The sequence below is a fragment of the Ruditapes philippinarum genome, unplaced genomic scaffold (genome assembly GCF_026571515.1).
Source record: "Ruditapes philippinarum isolate M1 unplaced genomic scaffold, ASM2657151v2 ctg9300_1_1_1_1, whole genome shotgun sequence".
Classification (NCBI taxonomy): domain Eukaryota; kingdom Metazoa; phylum Mollusca; class Bivalvia; order Venerida; family Veneridae; genus Ruditapes; species Ruditapes philippinarum.
In genome coordinates this window covers 9,042-30,993 of record NW_026866912.1, presented here as the reverse complement: position 1 = coordinate 30,993, position 21,952 = coordinate 9,042, and the positions used below count along the sequence as shown (strand labels likewise).

The 21,952-nt window shown below is 32.3% G+C and overlaps 2 protein-coding genes and 1 long non-coding RNA gene across 3 annotated transcripts; 2 read left to right on the top strand and 1 right to left on the bottom strand.

The window, feature by feature from the left end:
- Positions 1-4,938: 4,938 nt before the first annotated feature.
- On the bottom strand, positions 4,939-7,952 carry LOC132734197 (neurogenic locus Notch protein-like). Its single transcript, XM_060720890.1, has 6 exons — positions 7,912-7,952; positions 7,524-7,703; positions 6,814-6,927; positions 6,250-6,495; positions 5,359-5,562; positions 4,939-5,162 (listed from the first exon to the last, which is right to left on the bottom strand). The coding sequence occupies exons 2-6, from the start codon at positions 7,597-7,599 to the stop codon at positions 4,981-4,983; spliced, it is 822 nt and encodes a 273-aa protein (XP_060576873.1). The 5' UTR covers positions 7,600-7,703; positions 7,912-7,952; the 3' UTR covers positions 4,939-4,980.
- A 362-nt stretch (positions 7,953-8,314) lies between these two features.
- LOC132734199 (sushi, von Willebrand factor type A, EGF and pentraxin domain-containing protein 1-like) lies at positions 8,315-20,286 on the top strand. The gene is made up of 12 exons (XM_060720893.1): positions 8,315-8,734; positions 14,254-14,312; positions 14,580-14,799; positions 15,903-15,977; positions 16,226-16,385; positions 16,736-16,863; positions 17,493-17,675; positions 18,149-18,325; positions 18,440-18,700; positions 18,934-19,101; positions 19,619-19,861; positions 20,036-20,286. The coding sequence occupies exons 2-12, from the start codon at positions 14,256-14,258 to the stop codon at positions 20,284-20,286; spliced, it is 1,923 nt and encodes a 640-aa protein (XP_060576876.1). The 5' UTR covers positions 8,315-8,734; positions 14,254-14,255.
- Positions 20,287-20,451: 165 nt separating this feature from the next.
- Positions 20,452-21,584, top strand: LOC132734196 (uncharacterized). The gene is made up of 3 exons (XR_009626278.1): positions 20,452-20,535; positions 21,125-21,283; positions 21,506-21,584. It is a non-coding gene; the product is annotated as an uncharacterized LOC132734196 (long non-coding RNA).
- Positions 21,585-21,952: the final 368 nt, after the last annotated feature.

Sequence of the window (21,952 nt, the reverse complement as noted above, 5' to 3'; positions counted from 1 at the left end):
TGACATGGTTCATGTGCAATGACAGAATCTTTATTGACAAACGTTTGTGCTTTTAAAAACTTTTAATTTATGTAATACTGAAAAATTTCTGGGCCAATGCAAGAGAAGAAGTTATGGCATGGATCAGTTTGGATGCATCCATGCACACAAAAGCACTGAAAAACCATTTTGACAATTATGTCGAGCTCAGTGCAAGCGGGGTCGACAAAAATCCTCTGACCACTATGCATTATGCTTCAAAGCAAAATTAAGATACGGTGCGGACAAACAAAGTTCTTTCTATTTTGACCTTTGACCTCTTGCGACCTGGGCCTTTCATTTTGCGCAAGACAACTTCAAACTCACCATGGAAGAACATTAGTTCTAAAATCATATTAAAATTCATTCATGTATAAAGAAATTATACCCACAAATGAATGGACGTACGGACGTACACACGGACACACGCAACGGACAATCATAACACCGAACTATACGCTTAAAGTGACGACTGAGTCGAGCTCACTGCAAAAATGAATGAAGAAAGTAAAATATGAATTACGTTTAACGGAGATTGCAAGAGGTACACTCAGCGGTTAGCCCATTGGATGGCTTTTACAGCATGGTACTGGACGATAAATTCCCCCAAGGAAATTCGTAGCTATTGTTGCCGAATAATTTGTTGTTATTTCAAGCTGTTCTTGATGGGGATCCGTTTATATTTGGTAACCTCCCATGTTTGAAAGCTTTTCATGTTTGCCTGTGAGAATAGTACGGTTTTCTGGACATCCGTGAACTATAGGTGCTTGATTATCTAAAAATAAAATAAATAATCAATATAATACAATATGAAAGAAAGAAAGTTATGAGATATTATACAATGAAAAATCACGAAAAAGTAAGAAAAAAAAAAACCAAACAAAAATACACACAACTACCACGCGCTATCAAATGCTTGTTGTACATGCCATCTTCGAATATTTAAATCAACAATTTCAACACTGCACAAGGAACATTTATCAAGTTTATTTTTTGCTTTTGAAATCCTATAAAAACAACAGACCTTATTAGTCATTTACCTCGGAAACCTTAACAAAACACATAAAACAATATTTCAAATAGAAAAACATCGGTCATACCCATTTCACAATGTTGACCAGTCCATCCCTGCTTACACTGGCACACATATTTTCCGGGCAAGTCAACACACGTACTATTATTTTGACATGGGCTACTTTTACAATAGGCAGCATCTAAGTCAATTAATGACAAAAAATATATAACAAAGAAAACATGTCCAAAAAGTAAGAAATAGAATTTTCATAGCATATATATAGTTTTGTATTGTTTTGAACGGATATTGATAATAGAATTGATCTATAAATAACACAAAATATATTATACTGCACTTTATTTTGAGAAAGCAAAAACTGTTAGTGATATTTCTTTGCAATTAAATTATCAATTAAAGTTGAAAGAGACATACAGGCTAAATATACGTAATCATTTTACCTGTATTCACATTTAAGGGCCTAGTGTTTAAGGTGTCTGTCTCTTAACCTAGCGATATGGGTTCGAGCTCTACTCGGATTTCGACTATGTTTATTCATATGACAGCAGTACTGGTTGGTTTCAGGAAGCGGACTCGAGAGTGGTTAATATAAGTAGCAAGAAATTATTTCGCAATCGAGCTTAAATAAATATGTTTAAACCATATATTCACAAGCTTGAATATTATACTTTTAACAACGGCTTTGAATTAATACTTAATTAATTAATTAATTAATACCCTACTCATGTAATTTTCTATGTCAAATCCCTTCCCGGCCTTGGACTTGGTGGCGTATTTTGACTATTGTAAACATTTGAGGCCTGCAGAAGACAAACATTGCCAAGATACGGCAAATTATCCACACGTCCGTTGTTTGGTAATAAATCGAAAACGCCAAGACTTCATATAACAGGCTGATGGCTTTGCAATGTTTTTAGGGTGACGGTGGCATTAACGAATGAAGATGAGGTATTTAACCAATTTTTGAATATAAATAAAATATGGTGTTTCCTTTTTCACAATAAAGATATAGTGTAACTCGAGACATTAATAATATGGGAAGCAACTACCAACTAGATAAGTCTTGAAAGTTGATGGTCAAATTGGCAGTTAATCAATCGAAAAACAAATGTGTAGTATGCAAATGTAGAAATTTCATCAAAAACGTGTCGAAATCAGAGAGTTTGTAAACCAAATATTTTACAAAATAAATGCTAATACAACAAATGCACATGCGTTTTCATAAAGACAAAGGAATAGTTTAGAATGGGTTTGAATGTTTTTGATACTGGAAGTTTTAAGTCACTTTTGTTTAATCTGTTTAAATATTCCCTTGATATAAATGAATAGTAAAAACACAAAAGGTCAGTCAAGGAATGTTTAAAAATGATGTATTAACATCTTTAGAAGACAGCAATGTCAAAACTCTAGGTTAGACTGTCGTATAGATTTTCCCATAGGCTTACATTATGAGAAATGGTCCCCTATCCTACCTTGATTTTTCTTGGAGAATGAGATGCCTGACACATAAAATTATCTTGTTATATAGGTCAATGCAACCAAATTGTTTGCAAAATGACTTCAAAAGAAGATATACCCCCCCCCATCCCGCACTTTCATTGCATGATTTTTTCTGCTGATCACAAGACTCGTATACTTTTTATGAGTATCAAATTGTCACAGACACTTATGACAGAGACTTATTTCATTTTCTTAAGAAAACAATAGTGTCAGCTACTAAATTAGTTTTCATATTTAAAAACATCACATTTTCATCTACTCACATCATTGAATCTTGCGGTTTGCAGATAGTCTGATCTCTACCATGGAGCTAAATATATGTTTATATGTCTGTGTCTCTACCATATTTTATTTCGTCTGTCTTACAGAGTCGTGAAAACCAATGACAAACATAAAAAATAGGTTAAAAATAGTTTAATAGCTTAAAGGAGATAAGGCAATGTTTAAATACTGATAACAACTACCTATGCTGTCATGCTTAATACCCTAATATGTGTGATTTTGTTGATTTAGTATAAACAAACGTTTTTGAAATTTGAAACATGTTGGGAGGCCATTTTGGACTTTTTCACCATTAAAATGGGACCCATGCTCATCATTTCTTATATATCCCAAAGTTAGGTTTGTTGTTTTAACTACTTTCAGAATTATTTGTTGTTGTTTTTCACAATTTGACTGGAGTTAATTTAGTTTCTAGTACTACATTTATATTGCATGTATTATCATTTATCATCGATAAAAAGTTGTGGAAATTCCATCTACGTATTGTCATTATTTTACAAAAACATATTCGCAAGATATAATCTGATGACCGATAAATGTTTGACATTATTGATTACATTAAAATGATTTGTCACTGCACAAGTGACATAGATAAAACATGCAGTTTCTAATTTCGTGACCTACACATAGCTTGCATACTTTTGAATTCACTTAATTTCGTGGGCATGAAATTGCTTGGTTTTGTCGAAAAAGAACATATTCGTGGGTTCTTTACACTTGAGGACTTGTTAATGTTTTCACAAGGTTAAATCAGTATATAATGTGATGTAAAGCCATCTTAAAGCAGACATTTAGAAATTCCCGTTTAATCTTCAATTCATGTGTTAGTCAAATTGATTTCCTTATTATATAATTTTATGTTTATATGTTTTGTTAATTACTTTGAATAACTGTTCATTATATTGTTGATATATCATAACCTTATGCATATTACATGCATTGGTTTTGAATAAATCTTAAATCTTGAATTGATTGACCTATCCACGGAAACCACGAAAATGAAGTTCTCATGAAAAAATTATGATTTTGCAATATGTTTCCCGTGAACGAAGTTTAGAAACGACGTACATTTAAATGAAGTTTGAAATATATCAAATGTAACTAGGGTAACTCGCTACATTTACTATTACGTAAGTGCTATTGTTTGAATTTATACCGCGTCCTGACACAAATTAATCGTACACCCCACCCACCACCAAAAAGAAAATATAACATCCCCGCCCCCAAAAAATTACAACAGCATAAAAACAACAGAAAAAACAAACAAACACAGAAGGAAGAAATATTATAAAAAAGCGTTTATTATTATTGTCAAATAGAAAAATATCTTTTCCTATTTACTCCCGCAAAGTTTAACACAGTTATTGTGAAACGTTGTATTTTACGAGTGTAATCAATTATTGTCTGATAACAGTGAAATGAAAAAGAATTGTTTCGATTTATAGAAAATACACAAGTGAGAAGTTTAATTGAATTCTTGAATCCAGTTGTGTTTCCAATAGCAGATGGATTTTCAAGGATTAAAGTATTTAAACTGATAATTTATTATATTTTCTTTTGAATAAGATCAACGCAGCAATTTGTAAAATTAACAACTGCCCATACATACTAGTATCAACGAACGCCTAATAGTATTAATATTGACTGATCGTATCCAATTTGTCTTTTGCATTTTTAGGTAAACTTGTATTACTTTATTTTTTATATTAGAATTGGTAGATCAATAAGTATTAAGTTTCATAGTATGTGATTAAATATGTTTTGGTAGTCGTAAAAACTTCCAAATTGCCCGTAACCCATTATGACGTATATAACGCTTTTTTGAGTTTAATTCAAAATTATGATAACATATATTATTTGACAATATGTCTGTCCATGCAGACATTTTCTCATTCAATTTTGACCAAATCAGATTATTAAATTAACGCCATTTAGCTATCACATTGTTTCCAGTGACAGTTATAACTGCTAAAACAGTTGGTGTTCATCTATTTAAAATATCAAAAAAGAAGCTTAACGGCCATTTCTTGTTCTGCCGTCATACATGAAATAAGTATCACACCCAACACAGATGAGGCACATATCATAATATTTGAAAGCAGAAGCATTATACAATTTTTTAAATTACGTGAAATGGTTTCACACAATCAGCATTCAATCAAAACATTGCCTGGTTTGCATTCGCGTTGACTGTTGACACATAAAGAATTAAATGGCGATTTATTTAATATGTTTATGTAATGTTCACCAATTTTCCGTTTGTCCTCAACGGTTGAACAAGATTCAAACGTTATTCCATTACGGTCAGCGTTTTTCCATGGAGAGAACTCTGCAATAGAAACAATAGATATAGCAATAACAAAGGTAAATTAGTTTTAACGATATTATTATATTATAATATATAGTATTTTATTTATTAATATTATTATATTAATATGTATTGTATGAGTAATTCATGTGTAAATGCCTTAGACTGTATTTAGTGATAAAAAGGCGTTTTTTATTACTAAAATAAAGTAAGATACCATCAATTTCACATTCTGTCACTGAGCTTTGGGGCAACCAGCTTCCAGAAGCACCACAAACGTACAGATCATCGGTGTTGAATCGTATTGGTAAGGTGTAATTTCTTAAACAGACAAACATACACACGTTTACATGATCAGATTTCCATTTGTTACATGCAAGTATGCCATGTTTAGGAGCCTTTAGCTTTTCGCATGGATGTGCTGAAATAAAAAAAACACAAAGGAAGCAAAGATATATGTATATTTTTATAACAGAATTTAAGTTCAATACAATCATGTACACAACGGTCATGAAAGCTTTAAGTCATTTCAGTTTTAACAAGACATACCCAAGGGCAAAATGTCGAGCCCGCATAAGGTTCAGATCAAGGAGAAAGATGTATACATAGGTGAGATGTTCGCAACACACCCTCCTGATACACATGGCGAAATCTTTACATTGCATAATCTTAGGTGATTTTGACCTCTGACCCGGTGACATGGTTCATGTGCATGACACGAAGTCTTATGACAAACGTTTGTGCTTTAAAAACTTAATTTATGTAATCTGAAAATTTCTCCATGCAAGAAGAAGTTATGGCATGGATCAGTTTGGATGCATCCATGCACACAAAAGCACTGAAAAACCATTTTGACAATTATGTCGAGCTCAGTGCGACCTGGGCCTTTCATTTTGCACAAGACAACTCAACTCACCATGGAGAACATTAGTTCTAAATCATATTAAAATTCATTCATGTATAAAGAAATTATACCCACAAATGAATGGACGTACGGACGTACACACGGACACACGCACGGACAATCATACACCGAACTATACGCTTAAAGTGACGACTGAGTCGAGCTCACTGCAAAAATGAATGAAGAAAGTAAAATATGAATTACGTTTAACGGAGATTGCAAAGGTACACTCAGCGGTTAGCCCATTGGATGGCTTTACAGCATGGTACTGGACGATAAAATTCCCCCAAGGAAATTCGTAGCTATTGTTGCGATAATTTGTTGTTATTTCAAGCTGTTCTTGATGGGGATCCGTTATATTTGGTACCTCCCATGTTTGAAAGCTTTTCATGTTTGCTGTGAGAATAGTACGGTTTTCTGGACATCCGTGAACTATAGGTGCTTGATTATCTAAAAATAAAATAAATAATCAATATAATACAATATGAAAGAAAGAAAGTTATGAGATATTATACAATGAAAAATCACGAAAAAGTAAGAAAAAAAAACCAAACAAAAATACACACAACTACCACGCGCTATCAATGCTTGTTGTACATGCCATCTTCGAATATTTAAATCAACAATTTCAACACTGCACAAGGAACATTTATCAAGTTTATTTTTGCTTTTGAAATCCTATAAAACAACAGACCTTATTAGTCATTTACCTCGGAAACCTTAACAAAACATAAAACAATATTTCAAATAGAAAAACATCGGTCATACCCATTTCACAATGTTGACCAGTCCATCCCTGCTTACACTGGCACACATATTTTCCGGGCAAGTCAACACACGTACTATTATTTTGACATGGGCTACTTTTACAATAGGCAGCATCTAAGTCAATTAATGACAAAAAATATATAACAAAGAAAACATGTCCAAAAAGTAAGAAATAGAATTTTTCATAGCATATATATAGTTTTGTATTGTTTTGAACGGATATTGATAATAGAATTGATCTATAAATAACACAAAATATATTATACTGCACTTTATTTTGAGAAAGCAAAAACTGTTAGTGAATATTTCTTTGCAATTAAATTATCAATTAAAGTTGAAAGAGACATACAGGCTAAATATACGTAATCATTTTACCTGTATTCACATTTAAGGGCCTAGTGTTTAAGGTGTCTGTCTCTTAACCTAGCGATATGGGTTCGAGCTCTACTCGGATTTCGACTATGTTTATTCATATGACAGCAGTACTGGTTGGTTTCAGGAAGCGGACTCGAGAGTGGTTAATATAAGTAGCAAGAAATTATTTCGCAATCGAGCTTAAATAAATATGTTTAAACCATATATTCACAAGCTTGAATATTATACTTTTAACAACGGCTTTGAATTAATACTTTCACCACTATTGTTGGTTTTCTAATCAACTTTTGTTTTGTGTGCTTTGTTAATACATAAAGAAATAAGTTAGGACTTACAAATGCATTGCGGTGCTTTGCCTGTCCAATACCCTTGTTCAGTACATGTCCTGTTCTCAAGTGACGTATCAGTCATTCTGAACTGCCTATCACATTTATATTGCACTTGATTTCCATACGTATAAACACTGCCAATAAAACTTCCATTCGAAATTGTACTTGGTCTACCACATGATATCTCTAACAAAAACAAAATTAATGAATATTGTACGTACATGTTCATTTATATAATTTTCAACTTTTCAACTGTTTGTTAGATATTTTAATATAGCAACTTACGGTATTGCATTCATTTTAAATTTTGCGGGAAAATGTCTAAAAAGCATACAGTTTAAAGAAGAACTTTATGAATAAATTACATTTACCAATATCAATGTAATTCACTTACGTTCTTCACAACAATCTCCTCTATTCCCTACCCGGCATCTACAAAAAACCAGAAATTTGGGGTAATACTTGTCAGAACCAACCCGGCCCCCCTTTTTGTAACAAAAAAAAAATATTACAGCCTTGTGTTGTGCCCTTTGATTTAAAAAAAACCCGACTTTTTTAAAATTTCTTTCCCCAAACCAATTTTTATACAAACACCCCATTTTTACATAGCTTTTTCCGTTTTGGGGACACACTGTCCCATAATTTACTAGCAGGCGCTTTTTGGGGTTGCGGAAATCTATTGTCTGCCCAAAACCCGCGTAAACCGCGGCTTTGTGTGTCCCCCCTAAACCACTTTGACTTTGGGAACAATTTTTCCCCACGTTTCCCCCAATTCGCAATTTGTGAAATTTTACATGTACACGAAACGTGTATGAATAGACTTACAAATATAACTGCAACAAGAAACACTTTGTTTTGAAATCCAAATATAATGTTTAATATGTTTAACATGCTTGTGTTCTTAGTTTCCTATGTTATTGCTTCAGTTGTTTCACTCTGTATGTTTTTGTCTGCAAATTACACGTAGATTGTCCGCTTCTCTTTGCATTTCTTACATAAATATATTTGTATATTGTAACTAGGTACATATGACAAAAGATCAAGTCTATTACAAGCCGATTGTCAGATAAATAAAATGTCAATACAAGTGTATAAAATTGTTATCATAGGCTGGGAAACCAAGAGATAAACAATGAAATTCTCTTCTATCGTTATCAATTTAAAAGAAAAACATATGATTTAATGTGACCAAGGTACCAAACGGAACTGACATATCGGTAAGTGGAAATATCTTAATTTTTTTCAGCCTTTTTTATTTATTTTATGAAGAAATGAAGTGAATATATATTGAATTAGAAAAAAATATTCAAATACAGCTCATTGAAAAATCAGTTGAATATTTTTGTACAGAGTCAGCTATGTATCGGAATATATATATATATATATATATATATATATATATATATATATATATATATATATATATATATATATATATATATATATATATATATATATAAATTTTTTTTGTTAAATCTGGAACAACAAAAATACTACTTTGAGGCTATTCGTCAGTCTAGGCTGACCGTCAATTTGCCCCTTTTCTCCTCTAAAACCGCGTAACCAATTAAAAAACTAATTCAGCTCATTCCGAAGGGAAATCAAGCTTGACTAATAAACGACTTTAAGGTTAATCTTTTCGAAATTTTGTTCATACTTAAACATAAAACCACTTTGAAAAATACCTTTAAGTGTTTGTTGTTTATGGATAATGAAATCAAAGTTTCTGAAAATTTTAAAACAACAAATTTTATTCAAAATATAAAATTCAGTTATTTTGAATTAAATCTTTACGATATATAAATTAAAGACATTAGCAATTGTTTCTCATTAGTCTTTATTAAATACATACACATCATGGTTCTAATGATCTCTCTGCGTATTTTAATGGATCATAGTTTGGAGGAAAACAAGTTGAACATTCGTTAACATTGTGGGCTTGGCAGAAATTCAGATGAAACAAGTTGATGTTTAATTAGCCATTATCGTAAAGAAAGATTTGTATTGCTTTAGAAACCAGGAGACTGAAAACATTGTAGTGTGCATAATTTAGAAACAGATGTACGATGTTAATCTTGATTATATTGAGACAAATTTTGGGGATTTTTTTACAAACATGCTATGTAGTTGGTTTTTTTTTTAAATAAGTCCACATTTTCTTTGTGTACTGTTCTCTCATACTACAACACAAACTTTTTTCTACTTAAAGAGAAACTTGAAAGCCGCCGTAAGACATTGAAGGAATGTATGTATTTTGTAACTATTCTAAATAAGATGAAACAATTTATTACCTATGAACATGTATGTCGTCTTTTTGGAAAGGCCATTTTAGACTTCAAAGTGTTCTTAATATCTCCTACTTTTTCTATCAAATGATAGAATAATCGTTATTAAACTAGATTCTTTTTTTCTTCAAATATCAACAATCGTTTTTTCGATTTATTAGCTAAAACAGTTTGGTTAATATTAAAGGTTATCGAACATGCGAAATTTATACATAAAATGTCATATTGTTTATGATTGCGACCCTATATAAGCAATTTTGACTTTGCATTATGCACCTCAAATAGTCAATGTTATTTCTTTCAAATAAGGATTCTTATCAAGTCATTATGTTTGTCCATACAATCAATATGCGTAGCCGAAAATATTCCAGAAACCGCTGCATTCATCATAATATAGTACGCATGCTTATTGCTCTTACTTGAGGGTATCTACATGGTAACTAAATCTTTCTACTTAAGCGAAGTAAATGTTGAAACATTTTATCAATTTGTCAAATGAATAATCTTCTTTAAGATAAAGATAAATTGTACTATTTCTTTGTGTTTTGAATTTCATGACATCAAAGGCACATTTAAGATTAAGATCTATTGCTTATTGGCCATTGATTGTGCATTAATAGGCAAGGCGGTCCGAATACTTGAAATACAAATAGCAACAAGAACCATGTCAGCATGTCCATCCTCCGTCGAATGTGTTTGCTCATTGGAAGAATGTATAAGTAGTAGAGCAGAATAATTCCATTTAAAGAGGTCTTTTGGTAATGGAAATTGATGGTTGAAGTGAATACAGATTTGAAACCTATATGAATACTGCTGGCTGCAAATAACAATTGGCAATAGCTGATATATTATGCAAGGTAGAGTTATCATTCTTGTGTGCTGCACTCCTCCTCAATGAGGTATATCCACCTATGAAGTTTCAAGTTGATATCTCTAACGCTTTTTGAGATAAGCTCCCGACAAAAAGTATGAAAAGTAACAAAGGGCAATAACTCAAAATTTTAAATAGTAGAGTTATCATTCTTGTGCACAGCATTCCTCCTCAATTAGATAAATCAACCTATGAATTTTCATTTTGACATCTCAAAGACTTTTTGAGTAATGCTCAACTCAGGTGAAAAATTAAGTATGAAAAATAACAAAGAGCAATAACTCAAAAATTATAAGTAATAGAGTTATCATTCTTGTGCACTGCACACCATCTGAGTGACATCTATCCACCTATGAAGTTATGATGATATCTCAAAAGCTTTTTGAGTTATGCTCTGGACAAAAATTAAGTTTGTAAAAATAACAAAGGGCAATAACTAAAAAATAATGCAGGATAGAGTTATCATTCTTGTGTGCTGCACTCCTCCTAAATGAGATCTATCCATATATGAAGTTTCAAGTTGATACCTCTAACACTTTTTGAGATTTGCTCCGGACAAAAAGTATGAAAAATAACAAAGTGCAATAACTCAAAAATTTTAAATGGTAGAATTATCATTCTTGCGCACAATATTTCTCCTCAATAATATCTATCCACATATAAAGGTTCATGTTGACATCTCAAAAACTTTTGAGTTATGCTCCACTCAGGTACAAATTAAGTATAAAAATAACAAAGGGCAATAACTAAAAAATTATGAAGGGTACAGTTATTTTTCTTAAGCACTGCACACCTCCTGAGTGAGATCTATCCACCTATGAAAATTCATGTTGATATCTCAAAGGATTTTTGAGTTATACTGCAGACAAAAATTAAATTTGAAAAATAACAAAGGGCAATAACTGATAAATAATGCAGGGTAGAGTTATCATTCTTGTGCACTGCACTCTTCCTCAATATGATATATCCACCTATAAAGTTTCAAGAAGAGTTCTCAAATACTGTTTGAGATAAGCTCCGGACAAAAAGTATGAAATATAACAAAGTGCAATAACTAAAAATTTTAAATAGTAGAGTTATCATTCTTGCACACAGCATTCCTCCTTAATAAGATCTATTCACCTTTGAAGTTTCATGTCGACATCTCAAACACTTTTTGAGTTATTCTCCACTAAGGTGAAAAATTAAGTATAACAATAACAAAGGGCAATAACTCAAAAAATCATGCAGGGTAGAGTTATTATTTTTGTGCACTGCACACCTCCTGAGTGAGATCTATCCACCCATGAAGTTTGATGTTGATATCTCAAAGGCTTTAAAATTAAGTTTGAAGAATAACAAGGAGCAATAACTGAAAAATTATGAAGGGTAGAGATATCATTATTGTGCACTATTCCTTAATGAGACCTATCCACCTATGAAGTTCCAAGTTGATACCTCTAATACTTTTTGAGATTTGCTCCGGACAAAAATGTCGGACGGAAGGACGGACGGATACAAGGACGGACGGAAAGACAGATGGACGGAGACTATTTCTATATCCCCCGCCGCCTTTCGGCGGGGGTATTTATTAATTATGACTACAATACATTTACCGTCACCTTTAGCAACAGTGATTATAAAAGAATACGTTTTCTTGAGCGAAAAAGCACAATAATCGTTTATAACAACAGCAAAACCCAACCAGAATAATCAGTGCATTCAATGATCTTGAAAATTAATTGCTAAAGCTGTACTGCACAGAAAAAAGAAAACAATGCTGACATAAGATTGTTTATAAATAGATAATAGATAACGAATGACGTGTTAAATAATTGGAACACATGACCTCCCTGAAACTATAGTTATCTAAAATCAATAAGAACAAATATTAAATAACTCGGTTTCACAACTTAGATAACCTAACAATATTTGAAGTCTATACTTCCTGATTTAAATATCAAAACACGCAACGTAAGGAGACACTTGGTTCACATTCAAAAAGATTCGTATTTACATTTCAAAATCACTAACTACATAACAAAATTGATAGGGAAGAAACTATGTATGTTTGAAATAATAAATAGTTCTTCAATGACAGCTCATTATCTGATTTGATTATACCAAGAATGAAATGAGCAAACATACCGGTGTGTGAAAACGTGTTATTTTATGTTTTGTTGATGACACAATGGCATTGGATCAACGACAAAAATAGCTTGCTTTTATAGTATGATGAAAACAAGTCGGTAGTTAAACTTTGAACACGTCGAATACACTTCAAATATTTCGATCACTGTCAAAGAATATTTGTTAACTAAAACAAAGTGAAATGAAAATGAAATTTGTGCAATAAGTCTGACATATGGTTCACACAATAATTTGGTCCCAATGGTATATTTGTCAGTTAGCTTCGTCAAGACAAATTGTTTAAACATCTGCAAGAAAATCTTTCTATGTATCCCCTTTCCACTTGTGACATGTATTATGTTCGAGGGTTTCTGAGTTCAGTCAAAAATTATTAATTTGAATTTGATACTTTAAAACTTAATTTTACCTAAGTCTGCCAATTTGAGGACTGTTCTTCTACAAAATAAAACCTTAAATATGCATTGAAGTGTTTCAAATGCACTTAAAGATGGACTAAAATATTAAAAAGAAATTTAATTTGAGAAAAATGTATTAAGATTTTAAGAAAAGTAAACCGATTTAACATTCAAGTAATAATTTACATGTTATGTTCGTTTAAAGGCGGCTTTGTAGTATTAATCACGATACCCTTACTGCGTTTTTATCTCAGTAAGGGTTATTTAAGTTTTCTTTGCTTTTTTGACCTATTGTTGGTAAGCAAGCACTGTTTGCAATGTGTTAATTATTTTCTTTGTTCACTTCAGAATATTTAACTTTAAAATATATTTGTCACGGTTCAGAATTGTTCAGTATTTAGGGGATGTGTCAGCGGCCGGCCAGATAGCTCTGTTGATAGAGCCACAGAGCGGTATTCCGAGGGTTCCGGTTTCGAGTCTGGTCAGGCTGCACAGATTTCTCACCCGGTGACATTTTGCGCCCAACGCAAGGACCGTTACTGCATATAGATCAGATTTTAAATAGCATTGCTCTGTAACCTACAGCGGGGAAGTATTTAACGGTTCAGAACTATTCACTGTCTAGGGGAGACGGCTTGTAAGCGACCAGATAACTCAATCGAGAGAGCTGCGGAACGGTATTCCCAGAGTCCTGGGCTCGAGTCCCTGTCGGGCTGCATATTTGTTCACCCTGAGACATATTTATAATTTTCATGAAAATTAGCATGAATCTGATGTCACACCGCTTTAAATTAACTTTTAACCCACTGACTTTGTGATATGTATTTGTCAAGCTTTGTATTTTGGATTTTCTTCAAATATTACGGGTTGAATCAAACTCAACATCTCTTCCTGTTCAAGCAAGTTAATGTTTAAGAGAGGAAATTTGCAATGGAATTATTTCATCAATGAATTAATAAGAAACTATGATGATGCCTGTACAATGCTGTATTGGACTGGACTTTCATATCTGCCACAAGTAGCATTGTAAATATAAACTGCACATATATTTTCAGATATGTTGCCTTTATTATATCTCTTGGTTTGGTCAACCCATACTGTCGTCAGCTTAGATGTAAGTAAATTAATGATAACATTAAAGGAGGATAAAAGAAAGATTTACTAACTTTAACTTATTTGCTGTTTTATAATTATAAGTCTGTGTTATATAGTAAATGATTTATTAGGTATAAAATGTAAAAATGTAATATCCATGATTTAAACATTTTCACTAGAAAACTATTAAGATTTAAATAGGGAAATTTTTATTGTCTTAATGTGCCTTAATTATAAAAAAACTATATTTGCTTTTTAATTAACTATAAACTTGTATATTAAATAGATTGATACTGACATTAACCTAAGCTCAGACTTGAAAGGATGTCTGATCGCAAATCCGTCGGCGGTCAAATCGTGTAGAAATAAGGATGGTATTCCCGTTGATATAACCGAATCCAGTCTTCTACAAAAGGGGAATACTTGCATATTTGAACATGAAGAATATCCGGTGGTTTGTCAGAATGGAATGATTACTCTCACAGCGGGTGGAAAGTTTGTAGAAGGTAAAATATGAAGAAATATTCACTATAAATATTGCAATTATGAATGAGAAGAATCTGCACCTTCAAGAATTGGCTTATAATCTTTTCATAACATAAAGTATCTTTCTATGAGCAAGGAAAAGTCATATAGATAATGAAGAGAAAAAAAACAACAACAAAAACACAACAAAGTACGATTTTAGATATCTATTTATTTCATCGCCTAACTTGGTGGTATGGTATAATTTAAGACTTTCATAAACAGACATATTGAAGATATGTATGAGATCTTCGGCTGTAATTTCTAAAAGTTTTCATTGTTCTCAAAGAATCTTCACTTCCTAGATTCGCTTTTAATCATCAGAGCAGGAGTATCAATGATACGTTTAGATAGCATAGAACGTCATAAATGAAGACAATTATGAAGAACCTGAAAAAGGCGGAAAAAAATAAGTATTAAATGATATTCATTTTCAAAAGCCCATTCACAAATTGGACGGTATGTATATTTACGACCCTTACAATTATCTCGTCCAATGTCTATCGACAAGCAGAAAAAGTGTCAAGACAAAAAGAGTATCCATCATTTTTACAGTTGTCCACTTTAATTAATAAAAAAAGGGATCTGTAAAGAAGGATTTCTTTTGCGATAGCGAGATCTAGTGGGATAAAAAATGAGAGATGAATATTTGTTTTTAAATCATAATAATTGCATTTTGCCATGAGAGAGAGAGGGGGTGGGGGAGGGGGTTGGGTGTCTTCATTTAAAGTATGACATCTTAGTATTTATAGGTGACTAATATCTAAGGTATTCTAAGGAAGATATAAAGAGGCGGCATGTCCTAGTGGTAAACACGTCGGGCTAGTTATCTTAATATCGCTATCCGCGTGGGTTCGAAACATGTCAGGGCGAGCCGTTATTTTTTTAGCAAGAAATTTAACACTCCTTGCTCAGTACTTGTTGTTTCCAGGAACGGGTTTGAAAGAATGTGTAAAATGTATAGGCTTCCAACACAAACGAACTAAATTAAAATGCTGTATAAAGGAAATCAAATATTTAAAGTTAAGAAATTGCCTTCATTTTATTACATTTCTTAAATTTTTTAATTTTGTTGACTTTGAAGAGAGAACTGTGAAAAGAAAAAAAAGATTCTTCATTGGTGAACTGGTACTTGGCATCGCTTGCATTTTCCTATGCGGTAAGTTTGAATTAATTATGTTCTGATCGCACAGCCTATTAGTTTTTACTAAAATATGTTTTTAAGACCACGATTTCTCACAATTGTAAATATATACTCTATTTCATTTTAAGAAAACTTTAAAACTAAAAACAAACTTTTGTGATTGCTAGTGCACGGAAACTTCAGATAATTCTTCAAATGAATGTAAAGTGGAACAGTATGTAAATGGGCAACTGGTGGCGAATTTTAATATAATCTATTTACAGGCGGTTCTCATCAACATTCTACTCCAAACAGCCCCCCAATGATCACTAAGAATGCAGCACTAAAGGTAAGCACACCTATTTTTGCGCCACAAAGAAAATCAAGTGCCAGAGTGTATTGGGATGACCCCGTTATCACGGATCCAGAACAAGGAACGTTAAGGTAATTATATTGATGATATCTTTCTTTTTTCCAAGACACCTTTGAACATTCTTTACATTTAATCATTAAACATAGCCAGTGTTAATTTTGTACTTAAAATGGAGATTCAAATGCAGCTTAAAAACAACAAGCACACAAAAACAATTTTAAAAAACTCATAATTTCTTATAACTTATTGTAGATCCACATTCTACATTTTTTCATTTCTAGTAAGTATAGAAAAGTAGTCCATTTTTACAGTATGAATTTACAATTTATATCTAAATATATGATATGGAACATTTCATTTAATCTTACAAATTATCTTCAAGGATTATGACTTTTGATCGTCTTGAATATCTTCTTTGCAGAATCACTACTTCACCTAGTAATTTTAGAAGTGGTGGAGAATATACCGAAGGGTCTTATGTTATACATTTTATAGGAACAGATGGAGGGGGTCTTTCAGCATATGATTATCTAATGTTCGAAGTCAAAGGTAAAAAGATAAAATATACAAACACGTGTATACAAGCACGTTATGACATCACTAATTCAGACCCTCGTTGTAACAGAATTGTAACAGAATAAAGTACTTATAATCTTAACATCTATAAATGATGTTGACTTTACATCTTTGACGTTGTTGCAAAATTGAATAAAGCCAATTATATTTGTTCATAATTGTATAAAGAAATTATAGAAAAGCTGCGCATTATCTTCGCTTTAGCGTTTATAACTTTTCTTATCTTTATTCAATTACAAGTATCAAACATACATAATGTCAGTAAAACGAACCATAATTTGTGGTTCTGTGTCATGAGTACATGTAATTTATTAATAAGCAAAATTAACATGAGATAGGATCCTTGTAAAATTCTTAACACATATTTAACGATATAAGTGTCTTTGTGCAACGACATTGCGCTCGTTAGTCCTTTCTGTTATGGATACATTCATAAAACTTGTTTCGCTACTTCTATATTATAAAGAACGTTCTATGTGCCAGAACCGACTTTTATATAGTAAATGACTTCAATTTAACACCATCTCAAAATACAAAGTACATTGATTTCATTTGGCTGAAAATAAAGCTGATCACTAAACAAATTATGTTTTGTTTTAAAGTATATCGATGTGGACCCTTGCGCCGGCCTGAGAATGGCGACATCAATTGCGATAATGGAGACATGATATATGGGACGACCTGCACAGTATCATGTAAATCAGGATTCTATGTCAGTGGCACTAGCAATATGTTATGTCAAAAGAATGGGTACTGGTCCCCTGGCAGTACACCTAATTGTAAACGTAAGTGTGAATGAGTATGATACTTATTTCCAATAACTTCCATTATTTCTATTCCATCACGTGTCATATGTTTAAAATAGAGAGAAACATTTACCCAAGTTTGATTGAACCTTTCAATGTAAAAATAGACTAACAATATTAACAGTAACACAGAATATGTCTAATTTATATGCTAGCATGACGAAATGATGCCATTTCTTTCCTTTTACCTTTTTCCACGATGTATTAAAGGTGTATTTCAATACCATATTCTGCTGCATACTTATCAGAAAAAACCAACAAAACAAATTAATCCACATTTGACAAATTAATCAATAATGAAAATGAACCATCTGTCCTTATTTGAAACAAAACTTTACAATTTTATCATCTATGATATTTCAGTGTTGATTTCTGCCGACTCATGCATAGCAAAAATGTTTTCAATTTTGCATTTCTGTGTGTCTTTAAATGGTCTATTTTTAATATTCTAGCTAAAACTTGTAGAGGGTTACCAAACATATCAAATGGAAGAATTTCCTGTTACAATAACAAAATGGTGTTCGATAATGTTTGTGAAGTGGTGTGCGACGAAGGTTTTCGTGCGATAGGAAATCACTTGATTAGATGTAATTCTGAAGGTCAGTGGGGAGCTTTGCCTACATGCAAAGGTATGTTCCTTTTCTCGTATTCTTTTCGCAGGTTTTGTGTTTCATTGTGCCATGCTAATCGTTATCATTATTGTTTAATGGGTTTATTGGTAGAAAGTGTTTGTATATATTCAGATATTCTTCCTCCTACATTCTTACGCGGAGAGTGTCCTGATGATATGCAAGTTTACATTGATTCAACCAATAATACCGCAACTATAACTTGGGAAGTACCAACAGGAACAGATAACTCGAAGGAACGAGTGATTATTAAAGAAGAACATGGTTATGTCCCTGGACAACGTTTTAGTGCAGGATCATATGTTGTGAAATATAGTATCGAAGACCAAGAACATAACAAGGGAGACTACTGTAATTTCAGAATTGAAGTTTTGAGTAAGATATCAGATATGATCTTGTATATGATTCTATTCAGAATAATAACATATTTAATGTGTTTTATATCAAAACAGTGCTTTTCAACAACTTTGAGAAATCTTTTTACAAATTGAAATATTATAATTCTGTGAAAAGAATTGCTAACTTTTCAATTCCTGCATAATTTCAAACATAAATTTATAGCTAAAGGTAAAGGCATAATATATAAATACTAATTTTTTCATTTGCAGCCATCAGTTGTGAGCCTCCAAATCTGTTGGTGCCACATTTAGTGTATGAATGTCCAGATTCATATAGACTTGGGGCGTCTTGTTCTCTCCGTTGTAAATCTGGATATCCTCTAGGTGGAGCAAATCAAATTCATTGTCAAGTTAAAAAACAAGTTTTAATCCACCAGAGTACCACTGGAAAATGGAAAATGATGACAGTAAAAACCAATTCTGCAAAGGTTGATTCGAACATTGTTCTTTAAATTTAAATAAAAACAATGGAAAAACCTAACAAGTTAAATTAAAAATGCAACTGGGTTTAGCTTGCTCATTGGCGCCGTTTTGTTCCTTACATCTCGCTTCCCTTTCATGGGGCGACATTCTATTTATTAAATCTCGCACCGTTCCCCCGCTAATTAGCGTGTTTTTGCTCCACGCCCTCGCCATTTTTACTTGTTGATTCTCGGGTTGCGGGTCGAAAACAGGAATGGAACAAATCAGCCACCATTCTATGGTGTATTAAAAAGCAGGGATTAAAAATAAATCAACACACCACCGTTAATTCCGTAACAATGTTGTTAGAAAATTATGAAGATGTCCTTTCGATTTTCAGTGCAAAATACAGTTAGCCTTAGCCACCAGTATATAGCATGTACACCTACTGTTGGCTTTAGAACTGTTCCAAAATTCCATTAAAGAAATTCAGGAGGTTATAATTTAATCATTAATATGTATCACTATTATCATTTTGTAGAGACAAATTGTTCAAGAGCAGCTCTTGGTGAGCCTTTAAACGGTGCTCTTGCTTGCAGTGAATGGACACATGGTCAAATGTGTCAAATGCAATGTGAATCTGGCTATGATATTCCTTACATTGGGCTTGGATTTTTTGTATGTGGACGATCTGATGGTAAATGGAGACCAACAAATAATGTGCCTGACTGTGATGGTAAAGTTATAATATCACTGTTTCAATGTTTTAATGGAATAAAAGTTTGAGAATTTGTGTGTGCGTTTAAAAAAATTCTATGAAGATGATTTAATACACGTGTCACAAAAAGCTGTGCAAAACAGTTTTTAACAATACATGTTTCAAATTAACTAGGACAAGTTTTTGTTTCAGTGAAAATGGTCGTCACACATATACATCTACCTGGCAAGTTTTACTATTATACCGGACACTGTAACAGTTCCGCTGAAAACATGAGACAAATTAAAGTAAACTTTGTACAAGCTTTAAACACATCAATGTTTTCCGAAGCCTGTCGTGGCGTGCCTGGATGTCGAGCAGAGAATGTGAATGTCACGTGCGGTCCTATTTCCGGACGCCACAGACGCGATGTTAGTACAAACATGTTTTTCACTAGCATATGAAGTAAGTTTGGGGGAATAAGTAGGAAAAATTTTTCAAACATTAGCGGGGAAAAAGAACAGAGACGTTATTTTAGAAAATAAAGATACGCTGACAATATTGTAGACTATCCAAAAAGAATTAGCAAAGGGTCCTGTTTTAATTAAAAACATAATAAACACAAACGTTAAATAGCAATTCGTACAGCCCTGGACAACCAGTTTTGAAATGTCCACCGGGAACAACACCTAGGGAGTCATCTGCGACTTGTGGTGAGTTGTATCTTTTTTTTTAGTTTCGTTTAATAAATGTTTTGTTTATTTGGCATATTAATCAGAAATCATTTCAAGACTATTACATTAATTGAAATGACAATATTTCTCACTCAAAACTTTTTTTGTGTTCATTAAATCATAGTAGGTGATACTGTTGAACACATTTTGAACTTAAAAATCATGGAAATTTAACACCATGTTACTTTTAAATTGGTGGATTTTTTTCTATCCATTGTTTTTGTTTTGCTCTAACGTAGTCATTGGACTTATCATTAATATGATTATAATATTAGAAGTAAAAAAATCTATTTGTTTTAATGCGTAATGAAAAAGGGCATTCTTTTCCACCGCAAAGAGGTTCAAAACTGGGATTTTTTGATAAAGTATAACCTTGTACAGGTACCAAAAAAGTGTCAGCAAACCGTAAAATGATTCTTCCGATGCCAAGATAAATTGTCTATCACAACTTATCTTCACATTAAAATCTTTAGAAAATGAGAAAAAACCTTCAACTCAAAACTAATGCTTAGAAGATATATAATTATAAGATTGAAAAAAGTAATAAATACGATATTCTCTTATAAAGTTGGATGTCCGAAAGGAAGCTATATGGAAGCAAACGGCGTTTGTGAAAAATGTACCGTTGGCACTTACCAAAACAATTCTTATGCCACGACGTGCATTCCTTGCCCTGAACAATCAAATACAACAGGAACCGGTTCTGATGATATTGAAATGTGTCTTGGTAAGACAAAGTATATTATGTGAATAATGATAAAATATTTTTTCTGTTGTATTAATATACGTTTTATTCTGCACGCAAAAAGTAAGAAGTCACCAAATCACATCGAAGCGTTGTAAGCATTTATTGAAAATAATGAAATTGATAAAATTGACCGTGTTCTCATTGGCAGCATATTAAATTTGATATCTATGAACTAAAGATTTCATTTGTTTCATAATTAAGGGTATTGCACCGAAGGCCAGTTCTCCCAAAACGGTCTTACCCCTTGTGTCAAATGCCCAGTAAACCTGTCCAGGCCAAAACATGGAGAAAGTCGGAGCAAAATGGTAAAGGATGCATGCCGGTAAATAGAGTTAAAAAATGGCGAACGTCAACTGATCAATGCATATAAGATCTAGTCGTCGTCCGGTATAGGTATTGTTATGTTTTTGAGTGTAATATATAAATACAAATAGGTTCTTGAATTCAGATTGGCTAAAACACTTTGTATACTATGTATTTGTACATCGTAACGTTTAACATTTTAATTGTGTGCAGAGTTTTATTGCGTTTTGTTATTCATGGAATATTTATCTATTCAAATGTTATTAGTTTTTAAAATTTGTTAAAAGTTAAAGAATGAAGACCCCTATACATAATCTACATGTCATTGTTAATGACGTGCATTTT

Bases quoted from the DNA above. Each gene is read 5' to 3' on its own strand.
- LOC132734197 (XM_060720890.1), bottom strand. From the start codon at position 7,599: ATGACTGATACGTCACTTGAGAACAGGACATGTACTGAACAAGGGTAT. The intron at 6,928-7,523 runs GTAAGTCCTAAC...TAATTGACTTAG, and splicing joins CAAAGCACCGCAATGCATTT to ATGCTGCCTATTGTAAAAGT. The intron at 5,563-6,249 runs GTAATTCATATT...TTTTTATTTCAG, and splicing joins CTTTGCAATCTCCGTTAAAC to CACATCCATGCGAAAAGCTA.
- LOC132734199 (XM_060720893.1), top strand. From the start codon at position 14,256: ATGTTGCCTTTATTATATCTCTTGGTTTGGTCAACCCATACTGTCGTC. The intron at 19,102-19,618 runs GTACCACTGGAA...AAAGAAATTCAG, and splicing joins ACAAGTTTTAATCCACCAGA to GAGGTTATAATTTAATCATT. The intron at 19,862-20,035 runs GTAAAGTTATAA...TTTTTGTTTCAG, and splicing joins TAATGTGCCTGACTGTGATG to TGAAAATGGTCGTCACACAT.